This window comes from Eschrichtius robustus, chromosome 4 (assembly GCF_028021215.1).
Source record: "Eschrichtius robustus isolate mEscRob2 chromosome 4, mEscRob2.pri, whole genome shotgun sequence".
Taxonomy (NCBI): domain Eukaryota; kingdom Metazoa; phylum Chordata; class Mammalia; order Artiodactyla; family Eschrichtiidae; genus Eschrichtius; species Eschrichtius robustus.
The window spans coordinates 133,039,337-133,061,763 of record NC_090827.1 but is presented as its reverse complement, the minus strand read 5'-3'; the positions used below and the strand labels follow the sequence as shown (position 1 = coordinate 133,061,763).

The window sequence follows — 22,427 nt, the reverse complement described above, 5'->3', positions numbered from 1 at the left end:
CATAATGATTAAGGGATCAATCCAAGAAGAAGATATAACAATTATAAATATATATGCACCCAGCATAGGAGCACCTCAATACATAAAGCAACTGCTAAGAGCTATAAAAGAGGAAATCGACAGTAACACAATAATAGTGGGGGACTTTAACACCTCACTTACACCAATGGACAGATCATCCAAAATGAAAATAAATAAGGAAACACAAGCTTTAAATGACACAATAGACCAGATAGATTTAATTGATATTTATAGGACATTCCATCCATAAGTAGCAGATTACACTATCTTCTCAAGTGCACATGGATCATTCTCCAGGATAGAGCACATCTTGGGTCACAAATCAAGCCTCAGTAAATTTAAGAAAATTAAAATCATATCAAGCATCTTTTCTGACCACAACGCTATGAGAATAGAAATCAGTTACAGGGAAAAAAAAACGTAAAAAACACAAACACATGGAAACCAAACAATACGTTACTAAATAACCAAGAGATCACTGAAGAAATCAAAGAGGAAATCAAAAAATACCTAGAGACAAATGACAATGAAAACACGACCATCCAAAACGTATGGGATGCAGCAAAAGCAGTTCTAAGAGGGAAGTTTATAGCTATACAAGCCTACCTCAAGAAACAAGAAAAATCTCAAGTAAACAATCTAACCTTACACCTAAAGGAACTAGAGAAAGAAGAACAAACAAAACCCAAAGCTAACAGAAGGAAAGAAATCATAAAGATCAGAGCAGAAATAAATGAAATAGAAACAAAGAAAACAATAGCAAAGATCAATAAAACTAAAAGCTGGTTGAGAGGATAAATAAAATTGATAAACCATTAGCCAGACTCATCAAGAAAAAGAGGGACAGGACTCAAATCAATAAAATTAGAAATGAAAAAGAAGAAGTTACAACAGACACCGCAGAAATACAAAGCATCCTAAGAGACTACTACAAGCAACTCTATGCCAATAAAATGGACAACCTGGAAATGGTGGACAAATGGACAAATTCTTAGAAAGGTATAACCTTCCAAGACTGAACCAGGAAGAAACAGAAAATATGAACAGACCAATCACAAGGAATGAAATTGAAACTGTGATTAAAAATCTTCCAACAAACAAAAGTCCAGGACCAGATGGCTTCATAGGTGAATTCTATCAAACATTTAGAGAAGAGCTAACACCCATCCTTCTCAAAGTCTTCCAAAAATTGCAGAGGAAGGAACACTCCCAAACTCATTCTATGAGGCCACCATCACCCTGATACCAAAACCAGACAAAGATACTACAAGAAAAGAAAATTACAGACCAATATCACTGATGAATACAGATGCAAAAATCCTCAACAAAATATTAGCAAACAGAATCCAACAACACATTAAAAGGATCATAGACCACGACCAAGTGGGATTTATCCCAGGGATGCAAGGATTCTTCAATATATGCAAATCAATCAATGTGATACACCATATTAACAAATTGAAGAAGAAAAACCACATGACCATCTCAACAGAAGCAGAAGAAGCTTCTGACAAAATTCAACACCCATTTATGATAAAAACTCTCCAGAAAGTGGGCATAGAGGGAACCTACCTCAACATAACAAAGGCCATATATGACAAATCCACAGCAAACATCATTCTCAATGGTGAAAAACTGAAAGCATTTCCTCTAAGATCAGGAACAAGACAAGGATGTCCACTCTCACCACTATTATTCAACATAGTTCTGGAAGTCCTAGCCATGGCAATCAGAGAAGAAAAAGAAATAAAAGGAATACAAATTGGAAAAGAAGTAAAACTGTCACTGTTTGCAGATGAAATGATACTATACATAGAGAATCCTAAAAATGCCACCAGAAAACTACTAGAGCTAATCAATGAATTTGGTAAAGTTGCAGGATACAAAATTAATGCACAGAAATCTCTTGCATTCCTATACACTAATGATGAAAAATCTGAAAGAGAAATTATGGAAACACTCCCATTTACCATTGCAACAAAAAGAATAAAACACCCAGGAATAAACCTACCTAGGGAGACAAAAGACCTGTATGCAGAAAACTATAAGACACTGATGAAAGAAATTAAAGATGATACCAACAGATGGAGAGATATACCACATTCTTCGACTGGAAGAATCAATATTGTGAAAGTGACTATACTACCCAAAGCAATCTACAGATTCAATGCACTCCCTATCAAATTACCAATGGCATTTTTTACGGAGCTAGAACAAATCATCTTAAAATTTGTATGGAGACACAAAAGACCCCGAATAGCCAAAGCAGTCTTGAGGGAAAAAAATGGAGCTGGAGGAATCAGACTCCCTGACTTCAGACTATACTACAAAGCTACAGTAATCAAGACAATATGGTACTGGCACAAAAACAGAAACATAGATCAATGGAACAAGATAGAAAGCCCAGAGATAAACCCATGCACACATGGTCAACTAATCTATGACAAAGGAGGCAAGGATATACAATGGAGAGAAGACAGTCTCTTCAATAAGTGGTGATGGGAAAACTGGACAGCTGCATGTAAAAGAATGAAATTAGAACACTCCCTAACACCATACACAAAAATAAACTCAAAATGGATTTGAGACCTAAATGTAAGACCGGACACTATAAACTCTTAGAGGAAAGCGTAGGAAGAACACTTTTTGACATAAATCACAGCAAGATCTTTTTTGATCCACCTCCTAGAGTAATGGAAATAAAAACAAAAATAAACAAATGGGACCTAATGAAACTTCAAAGCTTTTGCACAGCAAAGGAAACCATAAACAAGACGAAAAGACAACCCTCAGAATGGGAGAAAATATTTGCAAACGAATCAACGGACAAAGGATTAATCTCCAAAATATATAAACAGCTCATGCAGCTCAATATTAAAGAAACAAACAACCCAATCCAAAAATGGGCAGAAGACCTAAACAGACATTTCTCCAAAGAAGACATACAGATGGCCAAGAAGCACATGAAAAGATGCTCAACATCACTAATTATTAGAGAAATGCAAATCAAAACTACAGTGAGGTATCACCTCACACCAGTTAGAATGGGCATCATCAGAAAATTTACAAACAACAAATGCTGGAGAGGGTGTGGAGAAAAGGGAACCCTCTTGCACTGTTGGTGGGAATGTAAATTGATACAGCCACTATGGAGAACAGTATGGAGGTTCCTTAAAACACCAAAAATAGAATTACCATATGATCCAGCAATCCCACTACTGGGCATATACCCAGAGAAAACCATAATTCAAAAAGACACATGCACCCCCAATGTTCATTGCAGCACTATTTACAATAGCCAGGTCATAGAATCAACCTAGATGCCCATCGACAGACGAATGGATTAAGAAGTAGGGTACATATATACAATGGAATGTTACTCAGCCATAAAAAGGAACGAAATTGAGCCATCTGTTGAGACATGGATGGATCTAGAGACTGTCATACAGAGTGAAGTAAGTCAGAAAGAGAAAAACAAATATCATACATTAACGCATGTATGTGGAACCTAGAAAAATGGTATAGATGAACCGGTTTGCAGGGCAGAAGTTGAGATACAGATGTAGAGAACAAATGTATGGACACCAAGGGGGGAAAACCACAGTGGCGTGGGGATGGTGGTGTGCTGAATTGGGCGATTGGGATTGACATATACACACTGATGTGTATTAAATTGATGACTAATAAGAACCTGCAGTATAAACAAACAAACAAACAAAAAACCCAAAGCAGTGACTAATTCACCATTCTCCTCCATTAATTTGGGTGACCCCAGGAACCAGTCATTGCCTCAAATTAATGAAAGACTACTTACGTTTGAGAGAAGTTTTATTTTTGACCACTAAGAGGTACTCAACTCTAAGGAAGATCAGAAACATTCTATTTGCTGATGCTTCACCCCTCTTTCCCAGTGGTTTAGGGCTTTCTAAGGCATATAACTTCCTAATACACCCTCCTATCTATTTGCAAACTTCCCATTTATAAGTAGTCAAGCTAAATTAATAAAGAAGGCTACAAAATGAAATACACAAGATGATTCCACTTACAGTTATAGATTTTTTAGGTATCAGTTTAAAAATAAACAGTAAAACTTCATCAAGCATTAGAAATTTTCTTTGGATAGTAGGACCTTAAGAAACTTCTAGTTCCATATTTTATATGTCTAGATTTTTCAAATTATTTTAATGATTATCTCTTATACGCCAAAAAAAAAAAAAACACTTAGAAACACTTTAAGAAATAAGAATGAGGTAAAGGACATAACCAAGTGGTAGTTCAACTCTACTTGAACTATATGCTATGTAAGAGAATTTCCAGGTAGATTAGTTTAACTTTCATAAAACAAAGGTAAATTTCTAAAGCTACTATCTGTTTATAAAATACATATTTACAATATACATCTCAAGATTACACAGAAGAAAAAAATTACTCAAACTTACCAATATGGATATAGCCATGCTTGTATAATCTGTTAAGAACCAGTGTTAAAATAAGACCAACATTCCGAGAATTATAATACGTGAGATAAATAATCCATCCACAGGACAAAATGGTAGCTGTTGGGAGAAAAAAAATGCAAAAAAAAAGGATCTCACTATATGTTTCCTTCAATCATCTTAGTATCTCAATAAAAATTTGTTAGTGAAAGATCATTTATCATGTTCAGAAATGAGAGGATTTACTTCCATATGGTAAAATGTCCTCTTACAATTTAATACTTGAATTTTCAGAACCAGAAGTTGATTCTTTATCCAACTTTCTTCATTCTCTTTAAGTCATTAGCCAGAAAAACACAGATTTCAATCCGATGAAGTAAAGCAGTGTTTCAAGTAAAACTGCTTTCCTTTTTTTCCTGTTTCCTTTTTCACTCCTTTGTACTGTTTTAGTTATTAAACATACACAAAGATGTTCTGAGATGAAAAAGCCCGTATTTCTGAATATTATGAAAAAAAAAAAAACTACCTTTATTAGGCTAAAAGCTCACTCCTAATACAGTCCACTTAAAAATAAAGAAAACTGGGCTTCCCTGGTGGCGCAGTGGTTGAGAATCTGCCTGCTAATGCAGGGGACACGGGTTCGAGCCCTGGTCTGGGAAGATTCCACATGCCGCGGAGCAACTAGGCCCGTGAGCCACAACTACTGAGCCTGTGCCTCTGGAGCCTGTGCTCCGCAACAAGAGAGGCCGCGATAGTGAGAGGCCCGCGCACCGCGATGAAGAGTGGCCCCCACTTGCCACAACTAGAGAAAGCCCTCGCACAGAAACGAAGACCCAACACAGCCAAAACTAAAATAAATTAATTAATTAAAAAATAAAGGGACATAATTAAAAAAAAAAAAATAAAGAAAACTGATGTTTTTTTTACATCATAGAAAAGTCACTTTTTAAAAAAAATAAATTTATTTATTTTATTTTTGGCTGTGTTGGATCTTTGTTGCTGCACACGGGCTTTCTCTAGTTGTGGCGAGCGGGGGCTACTCTTCGTTGCGGGGTGCGGGCTTCTCATTGTGGTGGCTTCTCTTGTTGTGGAGCACGGGCTCCAGGCGTGCGGGCTTCAGTAGCTGTGGCACATGGGCTCAGTAGTTGTGGCTCACGGGATCTAGAGTGCAGGCTCAGTAGTTGTGGCACACGGGCTTAGCTGCTCCACGGCATGTGGGATCTTCCTGGACCAGGGCTCGAACCCGTGTCCCCTGCACTGGCAGGTGGATTCTTAACCACTGTGCCACCAGGGAAGCCCGAAAAGTCACTTTTTAAAAAAATCAACAGTCTCTGCTTTTAAAGTACTATTGGAAAGAAGTGACAATTTTAACCTACTTCAAGATATATCTATATTAAATAGGCCACCAAATACTATTTTGCTGCAATTGATAAGACAATAACTTACTTTTAAAGAACACCAGTAAATATTACTACAGTAAATGATATTCTAAATTTGATTATGAATTTTTCATGAAAAGTTTATGGTCACCTATAAAATTTATAATATTCCAAAAAAACCTAGTTCATAAACATACAAAACGCAAAACACAAGAAAGTATTTTTCGATAAATTTTCTTTTACTTATCCGTTTAAATAGTATAACTATTTTCTAGATTAAGACAGTAATATAAAGCAATTTAATATGTATAACCTTTTAGCAACATCATGTTAAGTTCGTAAAATTTTTAAAAAATTATTTAACATAGATAAAACAAAGCAGTCACTGAGAGTCAAAATACAACATTCCTCAAGGTAGCTTAGATTGATGGTAATAGCTTTGAGGTAGCAAGTGCTATGATTTGACCATAAAAATTATTTCTAGAACAATTCTTTTGAACACTTATTTTGATGGTACAACATTGTTTTAAGCTTAAAGTCATTTTGCATTAATTTTTACTGTAAATCACTGTGTGAAGAGCAGGTAGTTACGGGCCCTTCACAAAGGCAAAAGGTATTTGCTGAGAAAGTACGCTTCTTTCCCAGAGAGTAACCACCTGAGGATTATGGCCTTTTCATTGTATCATGTCCCCCCATCCCCTTCAATAGCGTAAGGCCATTAGTAAAACAGAGGGATTAAACAATCCCTCAAGTTTTTTTCTGGTCGTTGCTATTATTTTCACCTTAAAGAAAGGAGCTGTATACAATGTGAAAATGAGAAATTCAAGGTGACAGAAAGGGTACATAGGAAATAAGAAAGAATTCTGCCGGAACTTCCCTGGTAGTCCAGTGGGTAAGACTCCACGCTCCCAACACAGTGGGCCCAGGTTTGGTCCCTGGTCGGGAACTAGACCCCGCATGCATGCTGCAACTAAGAGTCCGCATGCTGCAACTAAAGATCCCGTATGCCGCAATGAAGATCCCGATTGCTGCAACTAAGACCCAGCACAGCCAAAATAAATAAATAAATGTTAAAAAGAAAAAAAGAAAGAATTCTGCCTTTAAGTAAACTAAAAGGCAATTTTCAATGCTGCTTTTATGAAGTTATAGTTCATAGTACTGTTTTGCATTTCATTTTACTTTTAATTTTTCGTTAATGATAATTTACAGTAGTTCATGTTTGTCAATTAGGAAAAAAAAAACTTGAAGTTGAAATGGTAATCCAATCCTACCTACAAATCATGAATCATTATAATTCCCTTTATATACACTTCACCTCTACCGTAACCCTACCATGCATCCTGCAGTGTCATGAAAGAAGCATAAGCCTGCACTCAGAAAAAAAGAGCTGTGTAACCTGTGTAAGTTAATTAATCCTTATGGGCCTCAATTCCCCAACATGTTAATAGGAAAATAACACCTACCCTCATAAGTCTGCTGTGAGCATTAAGTGAGACATATGCAAAATGCCTGTGGCATGTGGCACACATAGGATGCTCAATAAATATTACCTCAATAAATATTACCATTACCCTCCCTTTCCTCTCTCACCCCATCTTACCCTTCCTATTTTCCTCTCTGTATCTTTCTAATTCCCATGCTAAAATTCAAATCAAACACCATTCTTCCACAAAACATCCTGGGCAGTAACAGCCTACAGTAATCTCTCCCTTCCTTGGTATTTTATTTGTATTTCTCCTTCTTATTTGTTCATACTCATTCATTCACTCGTATTTCTTCCCCCTCTCTGCAATTTAAGTATACACTGCCTTGTATTATTTGTGTACGCCTAGAAAAGTTTGGCAATATAAGACAAAAAAACTTATTACTGGAAAAGCCCATTGTCAAGTGCATAAAGAGTGAGGAAAGAGATGAGAAGATTAATTAGGCAAAAACATATTTACCACGAGGATTTATCACTTTTATAATAAAACAAAAGTGTTTGCTTATATGTTGGGATGGGGAATGGAAGAGCTGATCTGAAACAGGAAAGATAAGGTATGTCTTTCTTCTCATCCCACTTCTCTTAAGTCAGACAAGGAGGCAGTCTAAGGAAAATAGCCTTCCAGAGCAGTTTCCAGAGCAAATATTCATAGAAGCATAGATTAAAATCTTCTCCCCCAAAAATAAACAAATGGTAGTGTAAGCATTCTAACTTCAGTCAACCACTGCTTAAAATGTGGCAGTTTTTAATCCATACACAAAAAACAATAAAGTACAAGAAAATATATTCTACTTACCAACAAGAAGCCAAACAACATTGGAATTGTGTTCTGTAAGAAAATCTTCCAATTGAGTGATACTAGGAACAATACTCTCATTCTTCCTTTGATCCATTACTTAAGTTTTTCCAGAATAGCATCTAAAGGCCTGAAAGAGTTCAAAGGTTAAACTCAGAACTTAATCTATGTAAGGGGAAAATCAGGTGAATTTAATAAATGTGAAAGTTTATTAAATCATATTCTGCTTTCTTCAATAAGAATGCAAAAATATAACAAACAACAAATATGTCCACATTTCTACATAAAATATAAAACAATGTATCATATTTTTAATGTCCTGATTTCACCATTCTAAGTATGAATAGAGACTCAGGTTCATTTACTATACTCTGGCTCAAAAGAAGAGGGACATAATTATTCTTAAATCTAGTCTAAGATATTTATCTCAACAATAAAGGAGTAAGTATTAATCATCTACACTAGACAAATTCACCTAGACTTGTCCTAAAAACTGCTACTTAATAATAATATATTTATATATTAAGTTATATTAATCCTTCTTAACCTCTATCAGCTGTGTATTCCCATTATTCCATGGAGAAACAATCTTCCTAGTTTAGATTCACTCTGGATAGTTCGGACAGTAAGCAGATCTCCTGCTACCGGATACTCAGGATAAATTACAACATATGTCAAATTGTGATCAGACATGAAAAATGTATGTGTATGTGTGTGTGTATGTAAGAGTGTGTGTGTGTGTGTGTGTGTGTGTGTGTACGTACTGAGAATGAACAAAAAGTGAGGAATGAAAGTTCTGATTTTATGATCTAAGAAACAAGAAAATTATCCCTCTGATAATACAGTATTAGCATGACTAACCCAACCCACCGAAAACAAAATTATCTTGTGATAAATCAGAAAAAGGGGGGACAGAAGCTAGACAAAGAAAGCTATGCAGTTAATAATTCCTTAAGACCAAACAGTATATGTGACTTTTATGAACAACTAGAAAAACAGATTTTAAAACAGGAAGAATATGTGAGGACAACTTTCTAGATGAAATTCAGTACAGTTAGCTTGTCAACTTAAAAGTGTTTTCTGTTTACTCACCACAAATCTATCTTCATAGATCACAAAACAAGTTTAAAAACTGGGTGAGACAACATTGCAAGATACTATCTACAAGAGATTACAATATTTCATATTTCTACATTGTTGAAATCAGTATAATTTAGAGGCAAATTAAACATGCATTTTTTAAAAATGAAGAGCTCATAATAAAAGGTTTATTATTAAAAGTGATACGCAAACCTAAGGGCAAGATGGCTAAAGAAATTTTTTTAATGTTTTCATTTTTCAGTGAACCTTTTTTCCTATGGTTTAGAGAGTAAAAAATGTTCACATATTGAAAATACTGGTGGCGGCCAAAGGCGTGGGGTGGCGGAAATGATTGAAGATGTTCAAAGGGCACAAACTTCCAGTTATAAGATAAATAAGTTCTGGGAGTGTAATGAACAGCATGGTGACTATAGTTAACAACACTGTATTGCATATTTGAAAGTTGCTAAGAGATCTTACAAGTTCACATCACAAAAACGAACAATGTGTAACTATGCGAGGTGATGGATGTTATCTAAACTTACTGTGGTGATCATTTTGCAATATACACATATATCAAATCATTATGTTGTGTACATTTAACTAATACAATGTTATATGTCAATTATATTTCAATAAAACTGGGAAAAATGTTGTATTTTTCAAGGCTTTGAAAAATCTGTCAACTAGCAACTTAAAATTTGGAGGCTAACTTTTACAACATGAGCTTTCTTTCTTCCCTTTTCAGTTTTGTAGACTAGAAGAAGTAAAAATTTTGAAAGAGAGAAAACACTTTGAAAAGACCTATAATCTGGGCTTCCCTGGTGGCGCAGTGGTTGAGAATCTGCCTGCCAATGCAGGGCACACGGGTTCGAGCCCTGGCCTGGGAAGATCCCACATGCCGCGGAGCAACTAGGCCCGTGAGCCACAACTACTGAGCCTGCGCGTCTGGAGCCCGTGCTCCACAACAAGAGAGGCCGCGATAGTGAAGAGGCCCGCGCACCGCGATGAAGAGTGGCCCCCGCTTGCCGCAAATGGAGAAAGCCCTCGCACAGAAACAAAGACCCAACACAGCCATAAATAAATAAATAAATAAATAAATAAAATAAATATTAAAAAAATAAATAAATTAAAAAAAAATAAAAGGGCTCCTTCTAAAAAAAAAAAAAAGAAAAGACCTATAATCTAAAACCAAATATTTACATATCATATAATGGTTTACGTATCATAAAATAACATCTATACCTGTTTCATACTTCTTTTTACCATTTTACAGATGTATCACCAGCACGCTACTGAGGGTGAAAAGAGCACCTGGTGACTCCTAGGGGATGCTCCATGAGGGATGCACCCTGGCATTCGGATCTCCACATAAAAGGGAAAGTGATCTATCCACCAAAAGGATCTGCAGTCCTCATGCAAAATCACCTGGACCACCCACCACGGTAACAACCCACAGCCAAAGAGAATGTAATTAGAAAGAGGGTATTCAAGTTGCCAAGAGAGAAAACTGCAGTATCACACAGTTATAACCAACATTTGTCCAATTAATAGTTAATGCAAAACCTGTAAGAGAAATCAACAGATAAAGGCTCAATAGTTAAAAGAACATATTTTGAGCAAGCACAGAAGTAAAGGCTAAGACTTACCAAGGGCCCTAAAGTAAAAAGTAGACATTTTGGCATAAAGTAAGTGAGTACAAACAACACTGGACACAGAAAATCCAGACTGAAACGGGGCTCTATGCTTTGCTACACTGTTTAAGTGGCACACTACCAATCCCTTAAGGAAGAGGAAGTGGAGACTGATATAAGAACCTACTGCAAAACCTTTTCATGGAGCAAATGATGGAATAAAAAACAAATTGGTTGTTTCCTCTTCCTCTTCCCTTCCTGAACAGTTCGGTCTAAAAGCCATAACGTGGGACTTCCCTAGTGGCACAGTGGTTAAGAATCTGCCTGCCAATGCAGGGGACACGGGTTCGAGCCCTGGTCCGGGAAGATCCCGCATGCCACAGAGCAACTAGGCCCATGTGCCACAACTAGAGCCCCCGAGCCACAACTGCTGAAGCCCGTGCGCCTAGAGCCCGTGCTCCGCAGCAAGAGAAGCCCATGCACCGCAACAAAGAGTAGCCCCCGCTCGCCACAACTAGAGAAAGCCCGCGCGCAGCAACAAAGACGGAAGGCAGCCAAAAATAAATAAATAAACCAATTAATTTAAAAAAAGAGAGAGAGCAGATTGCTCCATCTCCTATTAAATAAATAAACAAACAAATAAATAAATAAAATTTAAAAAGCCATAAGGTGAAGCAGAGTAAGGCAGGCACCTGCACATGGGGGAGAGAGGGACAGGAGTCTCAGTGGCCTAGAGTAGAATATCAGAGCCAAATAATACCTTTAAATACCCATTTGTGCGGTGATGAGGCTAGTGGAAAAGTGGCAGTATTTCAGGGTACTGAAGCCATAGCAGGATGAGGAGGCGATACTTGCAGGGAAGAGGTCAGGCACAGGGTGCTGGAGACTGAGTGGAAGGACGAGGGTCCAAGGCAGGGGGAGAGGGGCAGGAGAAGCAGTCCAGCTCAAGGTGTCAGAGCCTGGGCGAGTGAAGTCATCCACACAGGCAGGTTGCCTGGTGCAGGGTGTCAGAACCCAAGTGGAAGGCATCAGACCCCAAAGAGATGGGTAGAGCTTCCATGCAGGAGGGCAATCTGGGGTACTGCACTGATGCAGGAGCAGGATATGAAGGGCGAACACCTGGGAGATAGCCCATGCAGGGGATGGGGGAGGGGATTAATCAAGTAAGTAAACATATCAAGAATAATGGGAGCCAAGTTTCTCACTGCTAGAGGATATATAAAGGAAGAAAATCAGAATTAAGCCTGTGGTGTTGGATAAGAACTGGAGGTACGGTTTTCAATATAAACGGATATAGAAACAAATATAGCTGTAAATGTATATATGTATATGTATGCATATGTTCATTAACAGGCCCTGAGAGCAGCAACACCCCAATACAAATGAGCAGAGAACTTTTCTTCTAAAAACGGTTTTCTATTAAGAGAGCTCCTTGAAGAAATGGCTGATTCCACAACTAGGGCAGGGAAAGTCAAGATGAGCCTTGTTTTCCAGAAAGGAAAGAAGTATTCAAAGAATGATGGGAACATGTCAAAAGGACATAAAAACCAGAGGCTCCCACTGGCAAAATCTGGGACAATTTAAGCAGTAAAATAAATAATAGTAATAAATTACAGCCCATTTAATAAATACAAATCTATGAGTCCATACGAATATAAATAATCAATTAAATTTTGATGAGCAACAGGATACTCATATCATCTCAAAATAACTGCCCCCCCAAAATAATTATTAATGACAAAGGGAAAAAGAGGAACTCTGAAAAACCTGGCAATTAACTAAGTGATCAACGTAAACACCATCAATATAGGGACAAATCAAAATCGTGCACTTTTTAATAGAAGAAAACAGCCTCACTTCCTTGATATTCCTGCCAAAGATGCATAACCTGAATCTAATCTATCTTGCCTCTCTCTTCTGAATCATAATGACCAACAGAGATTGTTTTAGTCATCTTTGAATCCAAAATACCAGTGACAATGCCTTGAACACAGCCACTGTTTTCAAGTATCATATCATTTTAAATGGCATTTTTATCTATTACGTAAGAAGGTAACACTGATCTACATGTTTTAAGACATGTTCTCTCAATATTTTCATGATTCACCTATATTCTTCTCTTCATTCTTCCTGAAATCCATGGTACTCATTTCAAAACTGCTGTACACATTAGAAAAGAAATTGTGGCAATTAATATTTTAGTGGCATACAAAGAAAAGCATGAAAATGTGAAACAGTTTAATCAAACACAGCAACAACCAGAGATTTATCAAAGTCCCTAATTTAATACCACCACTACTACCAACATTCTTAGAAACAGCTTTCCAAAAAAGATTACTTTTCAAAATGAATTATCTGTAAAATCTTTTCAAATACTACATTCAACCTATTTTCTCTTCCACTAGCAGGAAGGAATAAAACTATCTAACATCTAATACTTGCATCATCAGACTTTTAAAGATAGAACTCCAAATCTTGATTGGTCCTACAAGAATAGAGGTCATCCTACAAGTCAATACAAAAAATACAAATAATCTGATAGAAAAATGAGAAAATATATAAACAGGCAATTCACAGAGAAAGATAATCAATATCACTAGCAATTGGGGATAATCACAATTTATCACCCACTATAAGCGAAAATTAGATAGACTGAAAACAACTACCTTGGCAAAAGTATGGGGAAATGGGCACTTATACAGTTGATGGGAGTAAACTGCCTTTGAGAAGACCAATTTATCAGATACTATAAAAATGTACATGCTTTGACTTGAACATTTCAGTTCTAAGGCTCTATTTATTTCTCAGAAATACTTAGACACAAAGATGTTTTTTCAAGGACAATCACTGCAACATTATATATCATACTGAGAAAACAGAAAAAATGTCAATTAATAGGAAAATAGTTAAATAAATTATGGTACACTCTTACCATATAAATACTATTACCATGTGAAATAATATACAGCCTTTTTAAAAGAATAAAATAGCTCTATAAGGGATAATACAGAGAAATGTCCAGGCTACATGTAATGTTAGCAGGAGAAAAGCAAGTTGAGCGAAAAGATGTATAGTATTCCACTTACATTTTTAAAAAAGACTATCCATTATGTGTATTACATATATACACCATATAGATATACCACATATGCATGTACATATATTGTGTGTGCATATGTATATACTTTTATTAATCTGCAAAAACATTAGCTAAGCCATTACCTCCAAGAGCAGTGGGAGGAGATTTGGGGGAAGGAAAAGAATCAGTAAAGTAGGACTTTCACTTTTACTCTTGATAACTAAGTACTATTTAAATGTTTTACAATTGGCTTGTAATTCTTCCATAATTTAAAAAGAAGAAAGGGAGGGTGGTGGCTGGAAGACAGGACATGACAGGCGAGAAAGGGGCTTCTCTTGCCCAAGCACACACCCCTTGGCCTCTCCTTATAACTATGGCCAAGGAATAGGTGTTTCCCAACCCAAAAATATCAACTTGATCTTCCGTCATTCTACCATCGTGCCTTTCCTTCTACGGTTCTTAAATCTTTGCCTTTTTTAAAAATTAAAATGCAAATACCAAGCAATAGGAAACTCAAAGCCTTCATCAAAACATCAGAAAGGTCAGTTAACACCTTAGCAAGAATTATTTGATTTGATAGCCTTGAGTGTAAGAATGGAAGCTGAACAGCTGTACTGTTCTAGAGAGGGGCAAGCTACAAACAAGGAAGGAAGTAGAGAACACTAAACAGGAAAGAGACTGGAGGAAGGGAGAAAGAGGAAGCAGTTACCAAGGGAAAACAGAAGAGTCAAAAGGCCCTGCTTCAGGCTGTATTGTTCCAGAAGCAGACCATTATGTGGACTGAGAGCATGGACTCTGTACTAGACCACCTGGGTTCAAAAACCAGTTCTGGGCTTCCCTGGTGGCGCAGCGGTTGAGAATCTGCCTGCCAATGCAGGGAACCAGGGTTCAAGCCCTGGTCTGGGAAGATCCCACATGCCGCGGAGCAACTAGGCCCGTGAGCCACAACTACTGAGCCTGCGCGTCTGGAGCCTGTGCTCCGCAACAAGAGAGGCCGCGATAGTGAGAGGCCTGCGCACCGCGATGAAGAGTGGCCCCCGCTTGCCGCAACTAGAGAAAGCCCTCGCACAGAAACGAAGACCCAACACAGCCAAAAATAAATAAATAAATAAATAAAATGTAAAAACCAGCTCTGACATTATACCTATGTGATCACGGGCAAGTTACCTAACCACTCTGTGCTCTATTTCTTCATCTGTTAAATGAGGACACTAACAGTACCTACCTCACAGAGTTGTATAGTGAGAATTGATGAGTTCAGATATGTAAAGCATTTAGAACAATGCGTAGCACATAGTAGATAATACATTGTGTAAACGCCTGATACTGGCAACAAATGCCATTGGTGTCTTGCCCATAAACTGTTGACATTCACCTCTACACCAGAAGATTATTCATTCTGAACACCTGTAACATCCTACTGTAGGCTGCTTTCTGGCTGCAGGAACATGCTCAGTTTGTCCTCAGGGCAAGCCAGAAATGCCAGAGTTAATGTCAATGATGGCTAGGAAGTTGGTGGGTAAACGCCTGCAGCTTCCCTGCTCTTGGCTTGGGATAACTCTGGGGAATATTTTATTTAGTCTCCGTGAGTTCCCCAGCGGTAGTGAGCTCCAGATGCCCACAGTGGTAACTGTATCTTAGCATTTATCACACTGTATTGTAATTATCAGTTTAGAAGTCTGTCTTCCCACCTAGACAGCTAACTGCCCTTTAAGGATATGCTTGCCCTATTCATTGAGTGTGCAATATCCAACAAAGTTCCTGGTATGCAGTAGTCTCTCAATAAATAGTTGTTTCATAAATGAATGAAATAAATGCATCATTATAAAAAGTACATCATTATGAGCTATTGCCAAAGGTAAGCAAGTATTTCCACTGTACTCAAGGCCAAGAGAGTCCTAAATGATCTTTTTCACACTCAAGAAAATTTGGTTTTCATTCACTCGAGTTTAAGAAAAGGATATCAAAATATCCTTTTGATAACCCAATTCCAAATATAACAAAAATGAAGGAAAAAAATTAATCATACTCAAATCCCTCATGCAACAATAAAGTCACAATTATTTGTATAAAAGGCATTCACATACCTTCAGACCATTATATTAAAGTTCTTTGAATTTAATCACTGTTCCTTTTCCATAAAGGAAACTACCTGGGGTTTTTTTTGTTTGTTTCTTTGTTTTTTTAATTTTTTTTGAAGTATAGTTGATTGTGCCAATCAACTATAGTTTGGCACAAGATTGTTGTGCCCATCTCTGCTGTGCAGCAAAGTGACTCAGTTATACACATGACATTCTTTTCTTTTATATTCTTTTCCATTATGGTTTATCACAGGATATTCAATACAGTTCCCTGTGCTACATGGGTTTTAAGAGTTGGAAAATATATCGACTTCATAGCTCTCCTTTAAGCTTCATCAACATTGGCATTCTCTTCAACATCAAGCTTGAATACCTATTAGCACATAGCAGCATTCTGTATACTAGAAATTCTGTGAAGTATGCACTTTGTACACACTTTTGCATTGCTTGCCCATAAACCAAACTTGACTGATTTTACATTAACTGTTATAGAATATACACTTACTTGAAAACTTTTCAGGTGCGGTTTGGTTTCTGTAAATATGTAAGAAATCACCTTGAGATACCTTTGTAGAGGTCCCAATTTCAAAGTCATTTATATCCTCCTTAATTAAGAAGTCAGGTAATTGACCCAAAAGAGCTCAGTAAATACCAACACAAAGGAACTGCCAAAACAGACTGCTTAAGTTTCCTATGGCATAATGACATCCCAAAGCAAAAGTAAAACACAAATCAGATGGCAACATTTTTATACAAAATGAAGTTTCAAGAGTGTTTAATTCATTTGAACTGTTTCTACAATGGCTCAAGTAGTCTGAGCACTCAGCAATCTAAAGGCAGTGGGCCTGAAACAAATGACTTTGTGATGCTCCTTCCAATTCTATGACGCTACACAAATAAAATAATACAAAATAGAAAAGTACCTGCAATTGAACATCTCAAGCAAAAGAAATATGTAAACATTTACATCTAAGATAGTATTGGAATGCATATAAAGGTTGGTATTACCAACTGAGCATATAGTGATTTGAAGAGCCCTCTACGCCTAAAAAAATTTGCCCATCAGGATACAAGGCCTAAAATCCCACCATCCATTTCTTCAAATAGAGTACCAACCAATATTCTCTCTTAAAATGCAAAGATATCTTTAGAGTATCTCAATAATAGCTACCATTAATTATTACCATGTGTTATTAGTATAAATTAATTCAATAGATTACTTTTCTCATTAACAAGCAAGATCCAGGAATATCACAAAAGGCCTGAGATTCCTGAAAACGGGAAAAACCTTAAAAAGAAGATGGTGGGCAAAAAAAAGAAAATTTAGTTTCCTTAAAAAATGTGGTCAGGGTTGGCAGCTTTGTGTACATAAAGCAAAATTATGTAATGTCCTATTCTGTTCATTTAAACAAACAAAATAGACAATTATTCTCTTAGATCAAACAGATTGGGAATAATCCTCTCTACCTAGAAAGAGTCATTCCAGGACCCTTTCAGCCCCAGGATTCTACATGCAACAAGCACAATTTGACCTATAAACTATTAACTAACTCTAAAGACCAACAGAATTAAGTGGTAAAGTAACAATCAGAAATAACAGAAATCAAACAGAATAGGCTTTAAAGCAGATTTGCAATGTAAAGCTCCCCCTCTCTATCCCTTCTAGCCCTTCCTTAGCTGTGAGATAACTGGAGCAAGTTACTTAATCTCTTTGAGCCTGTTTCCAAGTTGTAAAATGGCCATCTCTTCCTTGAAGAGCAAACATAAAACTCAGAGCAAAGTGTTTGACAAGAAACACATTATAACAGTGGTAGCTAAGCTATCATTAATGTTCTTCTTTCAAAGAAAACCAGTTCAACACAAGGTGAAAGTTAAAAAACCATAAGATGCACACCAGTAAACAATGACTAATGTATTGTTAGTAAAAGATAAAAATATAAAAGAGAAATATATATATTTAATTAAACAACAGAAATTTATAACAAAGAAGAAATTAGTTGATATAAATGACAATCAAAAATGTATTAAATGCACCAAACTTTTGGACAGCATGGGCCATGAGTCTAGGTAGCACTAAAAAAAAAAAAAAAAAAAAATGTATTAAGTTAATATGAATAACATAGCTCTAAAAATACTATTGAGATTCTTAAAAGTAGATCAAATACCAAAGTTCAATTGTCACCAGGCAATTATTGCTGAAGTACTGATATTATTCAGATATGGTGACCAACGATTCAAACAGTATAAATCAACAAACCAATGTAGAGTACCTTTTAATATCATAATCTGTGCTACAAAAATGGTTCTTCATGTCACATATGGAAGAGTTAACATCTAAGAAGTCATATCATCCAATAAAAATACTGCACTTTAGCAAACCTCACTGCTATAGCCAGAAATTTATGCTGGTTCACCTAAATATTTACAGAAAGCACAAAAAACAAAACGAAACTCTTAAAAAGCTGTAGAAAGCATATCTACTAATGATGGGGTAAAAAGAGCTAACTTCAACTTCTTCAAATCTAGAAGAAACCATGATTTATAAATATTACCCACCTCCATACAGCACACCAGAAGTAATTACTACCTTCAGCGTATTCTTCAATATGGCCAGCAATACAAAGACATCAACAGAAAGTGCCATGAGTGAAAAGTTTAACCCTTCCACTTCTGCATCCCATAAATTGATTAGCTGTGGGGTTTTGTTTTCACTTTTTGTACTGGCTGGTGAACACAATCTACAAGTTTCTTTTAATTCTTTTAATCTAGAATTCTATATATCCCTTCCATATTGACACACCAGAAGGCATAAAACTTTAAAAAAACTAGCACCAGCAAAGTAAAATTCTAAAGAAGGTTTCTTGTAATAAAACCAGTATTTCCATTTTCTTATCTGGCCCTTAATCTTGTTATCTTCTGCCTTAAGTCACATCAGAAAACCCCACCTAATATATATTCAAACTACTCACCAAATAAAATAGGGTCTTTGGATATGGGGGAGAGGGAGGAAGAAACTGGTCATGTGTGTTTACCAACAATCTCATCATATCAAGTTCAAGGAAATTATTTTTTATTAGCATGTTGCTATGCAGAGAGCCCAAAAGATCCATTTAATAGCCAATTCCTATGAACTGAGACCACTGCTGTAATTGAAATTGAACTTCTATGTACCTACTACAACAAAAAAGGCTGCTTCAGGAAAAAATGCAGATGTGACCTTATACAATACTACTGGTGATATCTGACACAGTATTTTAAATGGATATGGAGCTGGATAGAAACACACTTTCCATATACATCAAAAGCGACAAAGTCCAATAAGGTGAGTAGTCTATAAAGCTCAGACTGTAAACATTTTGGACAATGTTATATTACTCTTTGAAATGTTCATGCCATGGTATTAACTCACCATTATAATGATAAAATATAGCTACCATAAAATGGCTAACATTTATTCACTGCTTGCTATGTGCCAGGCACTGTTCTAAACACTTTACATGTATTTACTGATCTAATTGTCAGAAATAACTACCTACTTACAATTCCCCATTTTACAGATGAGGAAGTTGTGGCAGTGAGAAGCTAAGCACAAATACGGCTAAGACATGGCTGACCTGGGATTTGAAACTAGACAGTCTGGCTTTAGAGTCTGTGTTATATTGCCTCTCATATCATATATGTTCACAGAAATCAGCCTGTACTTGTCTTTTAGTCCTCAATTTCTTTGCTATGAAAAATGAGTTCCTTCCTTCTACCTCTAAATTCTAGTTTAGGAGCTAATATTGAATGTTACCAAAATCCATATTTCGGTATAAAAAATTCATATTTTGCCCACTATGGCATTTTTTTCTCCTAAAAGAATCCTCTATTAAATCAAAGGTCAACAATCACTTTTTTAAATTAACTACAAGAGGCAACACATCAAGTTATTGAGCCTAATTAGCGGCAATGGAGACCAAATGGTTAAGTGAGCCAAATCTGACTGAACCACCTCCCCACTTTTCTGTACTTCTCTCACCTGGATATAAAGGCTGAATCTACATATTCTTAAAGAGCTTATTTGCCCCCCTAAAGAAACTGACAATTGATAGGAAGTGCGTGGTAGTTTTTAAATATGTCCAAAAAGTATCTGATATTCCTCCCTTCAAGAGGTGGAGCTTAATTCATTCCCCTCCCAAGTGTGGGCTGGACTTAGTGATTCAGTTCTAAAAGAACAGGGCAAAGCAATGACTGGGTCAAAAATGGCATCACAGCTTCCTCCTTTCTTTCTCTCTCTCTCTCTCTCTCTCTCTCTCTCTCTGATCATCTGCTCCAGGGGAAGACAGCTGCCTTGTTAGGACACTTCAGAAGCCCTAGAGAAGTTCATGTGGTGAGGATTTCAGGCCTCCGGCCAACAGACATGTGAATGAACCATCATGGAGGCAAATCTTCCAGCCCCAGCTGAGCACTCAGTTGATTGAAGTCCCAGCCAATCAACTACAACCTCATGAGACCTGAAGCCAGAAGCAACCAGTTCAGTCACTCCCAAATTCCCAACCCACAGAAACTCTGAGATAATAAATATTTGAAGCCACTAAGTTTTGGGATAATTTCTTACTCTACAATAGATAATTAATACAAAGTATGAGAAAGGTAATTTTGTGAGATATCTGCAAGCTATCTCTACCCTGATGGTTCATACCTGCCATCTTAAGCTAAACTACCCTCACTCCACTCCTCCTCACCAAATGATCAGGAGTCAGCAATACCACACCAAGAAGGCTACCAATCACATGAATGAATCATATACTCTTTCCACCATAAGTGGGAGTCCCCTGCAAGGACTCTGTGGCGCAACCTCTATCCTGCCTCCTACAAATTTATCTGTACCCATAATCATCACCACCTCCCTCCCTCCTGTCTCGGGAGAGGTCTATCTGAAGCACCCCTGACTTGCATCTTTGTAGTCTATCCCTTCCAACTTGGTTAATGACCTTGCTCCACCAATTCTTCTCCCTCACTCTTCTATCTTCAAATTCTCTTTTTGATGGCTTCTTATCCTCAGCAAATAAAGACGGTAAATGTATTCATATCATTCGTACCTTTAAAAAACAAAAACCCTCTCTCAAACTCATCTGTCTATCTATCTATCTCAAACTATCTCTAACTATCCCCTGTTTAAAACCAAACTTTCTGAAAGAGCAAATGACATTAGCTATTTCAATTCCTTATCTCTTAGCCAGTGTGAACTGGATCCACCTATATAATTGCTCTTGCTGAAGTCAATGACTTAACTGACATGTCCAATGGATATTTGTGTTATCCTCATTTTATCTGATGTCTCAAAGATGCCTAATACTCATTCCTCTTCTCCAAACTCAGTTCTTCCACTTACTTGTGACTCTGCTGATCTTCTCCCACTTCCCTGCCCACTACTTCATCTCTTTTGAGGTATGTTTTCCTTCCACCTTACCCTTAAATACCCTTAAATATTAGTGTTCCCCATCCTCATTTCTCTTCTTTTACCCTACGTTTTTCTTCCTGACTGATCTCATCCATTCCCATTGCTTTTCACTATCATCTATAAACTGCGACTTCAAATTTATATCTCAAGCTGAGTCTTCTTCTTAACTCAGATCTGTATATACAACTGCCTAATGACATTTCTTGGAAGTCACAGATGCCTCAAATATAATAGCCTCAACTGAACTCATCTCCTCCAACCATGTTCCTCAATCTATTTCTCTTCCTATATATTCCCTCGGTAAATGGCCTGGAATCCACTCAGTTTCCCAAGCCAGGTATCAGATAATTCATTTATTCTGAAAATACTTATTAAACATTAATTATAAAATTGAACATGATAATGGCTAGAAATCACCCTGACTCCACTTTCCCTCAAGCCCACTAAATCTTATCCATTCTATCTCCTTTATAGCTATCTAATCCATCTCCATCCCTTAATTCCCATTTACACTACTGTGCTTCTAATTCTCATTTGCCACGTGGATTACTACAATAGCCTCTAATTGACTGCCATGCTTCCAAGCTCATCTCTCTACAACTCATCATCCAGATTGTTGCATCTGACCATGTCCTTTCTATTTGTCATATATAAGTTCCCTGAAATTTTCTCAAATTAAAGAGTTAATTTTCTTAATCTCCCATGAACTTTTGAAATTCTATCACTATCTTTTTATAATTTATTTTTTGAGGTAACATTGGTTTATAACATTATATAAGTTTCATGTGTACATTATATTTGTACTTCTGTATAAACTACAATGCGCTCACCAACAAAAATTTAGTTTCTATCCATTACCATACAGTTGATCCCCTTTTCCCTTTTTGCCCTACCCCCCCCAATCCCTTTCCCTCTAGTAACCACTACTCTGTTCTCAGTAACTGTGTTTTTGTTTGGTTTGTTCATTTAATTTGTTTGTTTTTTATATTCCACAT

The 22,427-nt window shown here is 36.8% G+C and overlaps 1 protein-coding gene across 7 annotated transcripts in view; it reads right to left on the bottom strand.

Moving 5' to 3' along the window:
• The window catches only part of BLTP1 (bridge-like lipid transfer protein family member 1), a 211,242-nt gene that overhangs the window by 185,692 nt on the left and 3,123 nt on the right, over positions 1 to 22,427 (bottom strand). For all 7 annotated transcript variants that reach the window (XM_068543392.1, XM_068543385.1, XM_068543389.1 and 4 more), the window contains 2 exons: positions 8,116 to 8,245; positions 4,461 to 4,577 (listed from right to left, as the gene is read on the bottom strand). In XM_068543392.1, coding sequence (XP_068399493.1) covers positions 4,461 to 4,577; positions 8,116 to 8,212 — 214 coding nt within the window. In that variant the 5' untranslated portion in view covers positions 8,213 to 8,245. The remainder of the gene's footprint in view (positions 1 to 4,460; positions 4,578 to 8,115; positions 8,246 to 22,427) is intronic.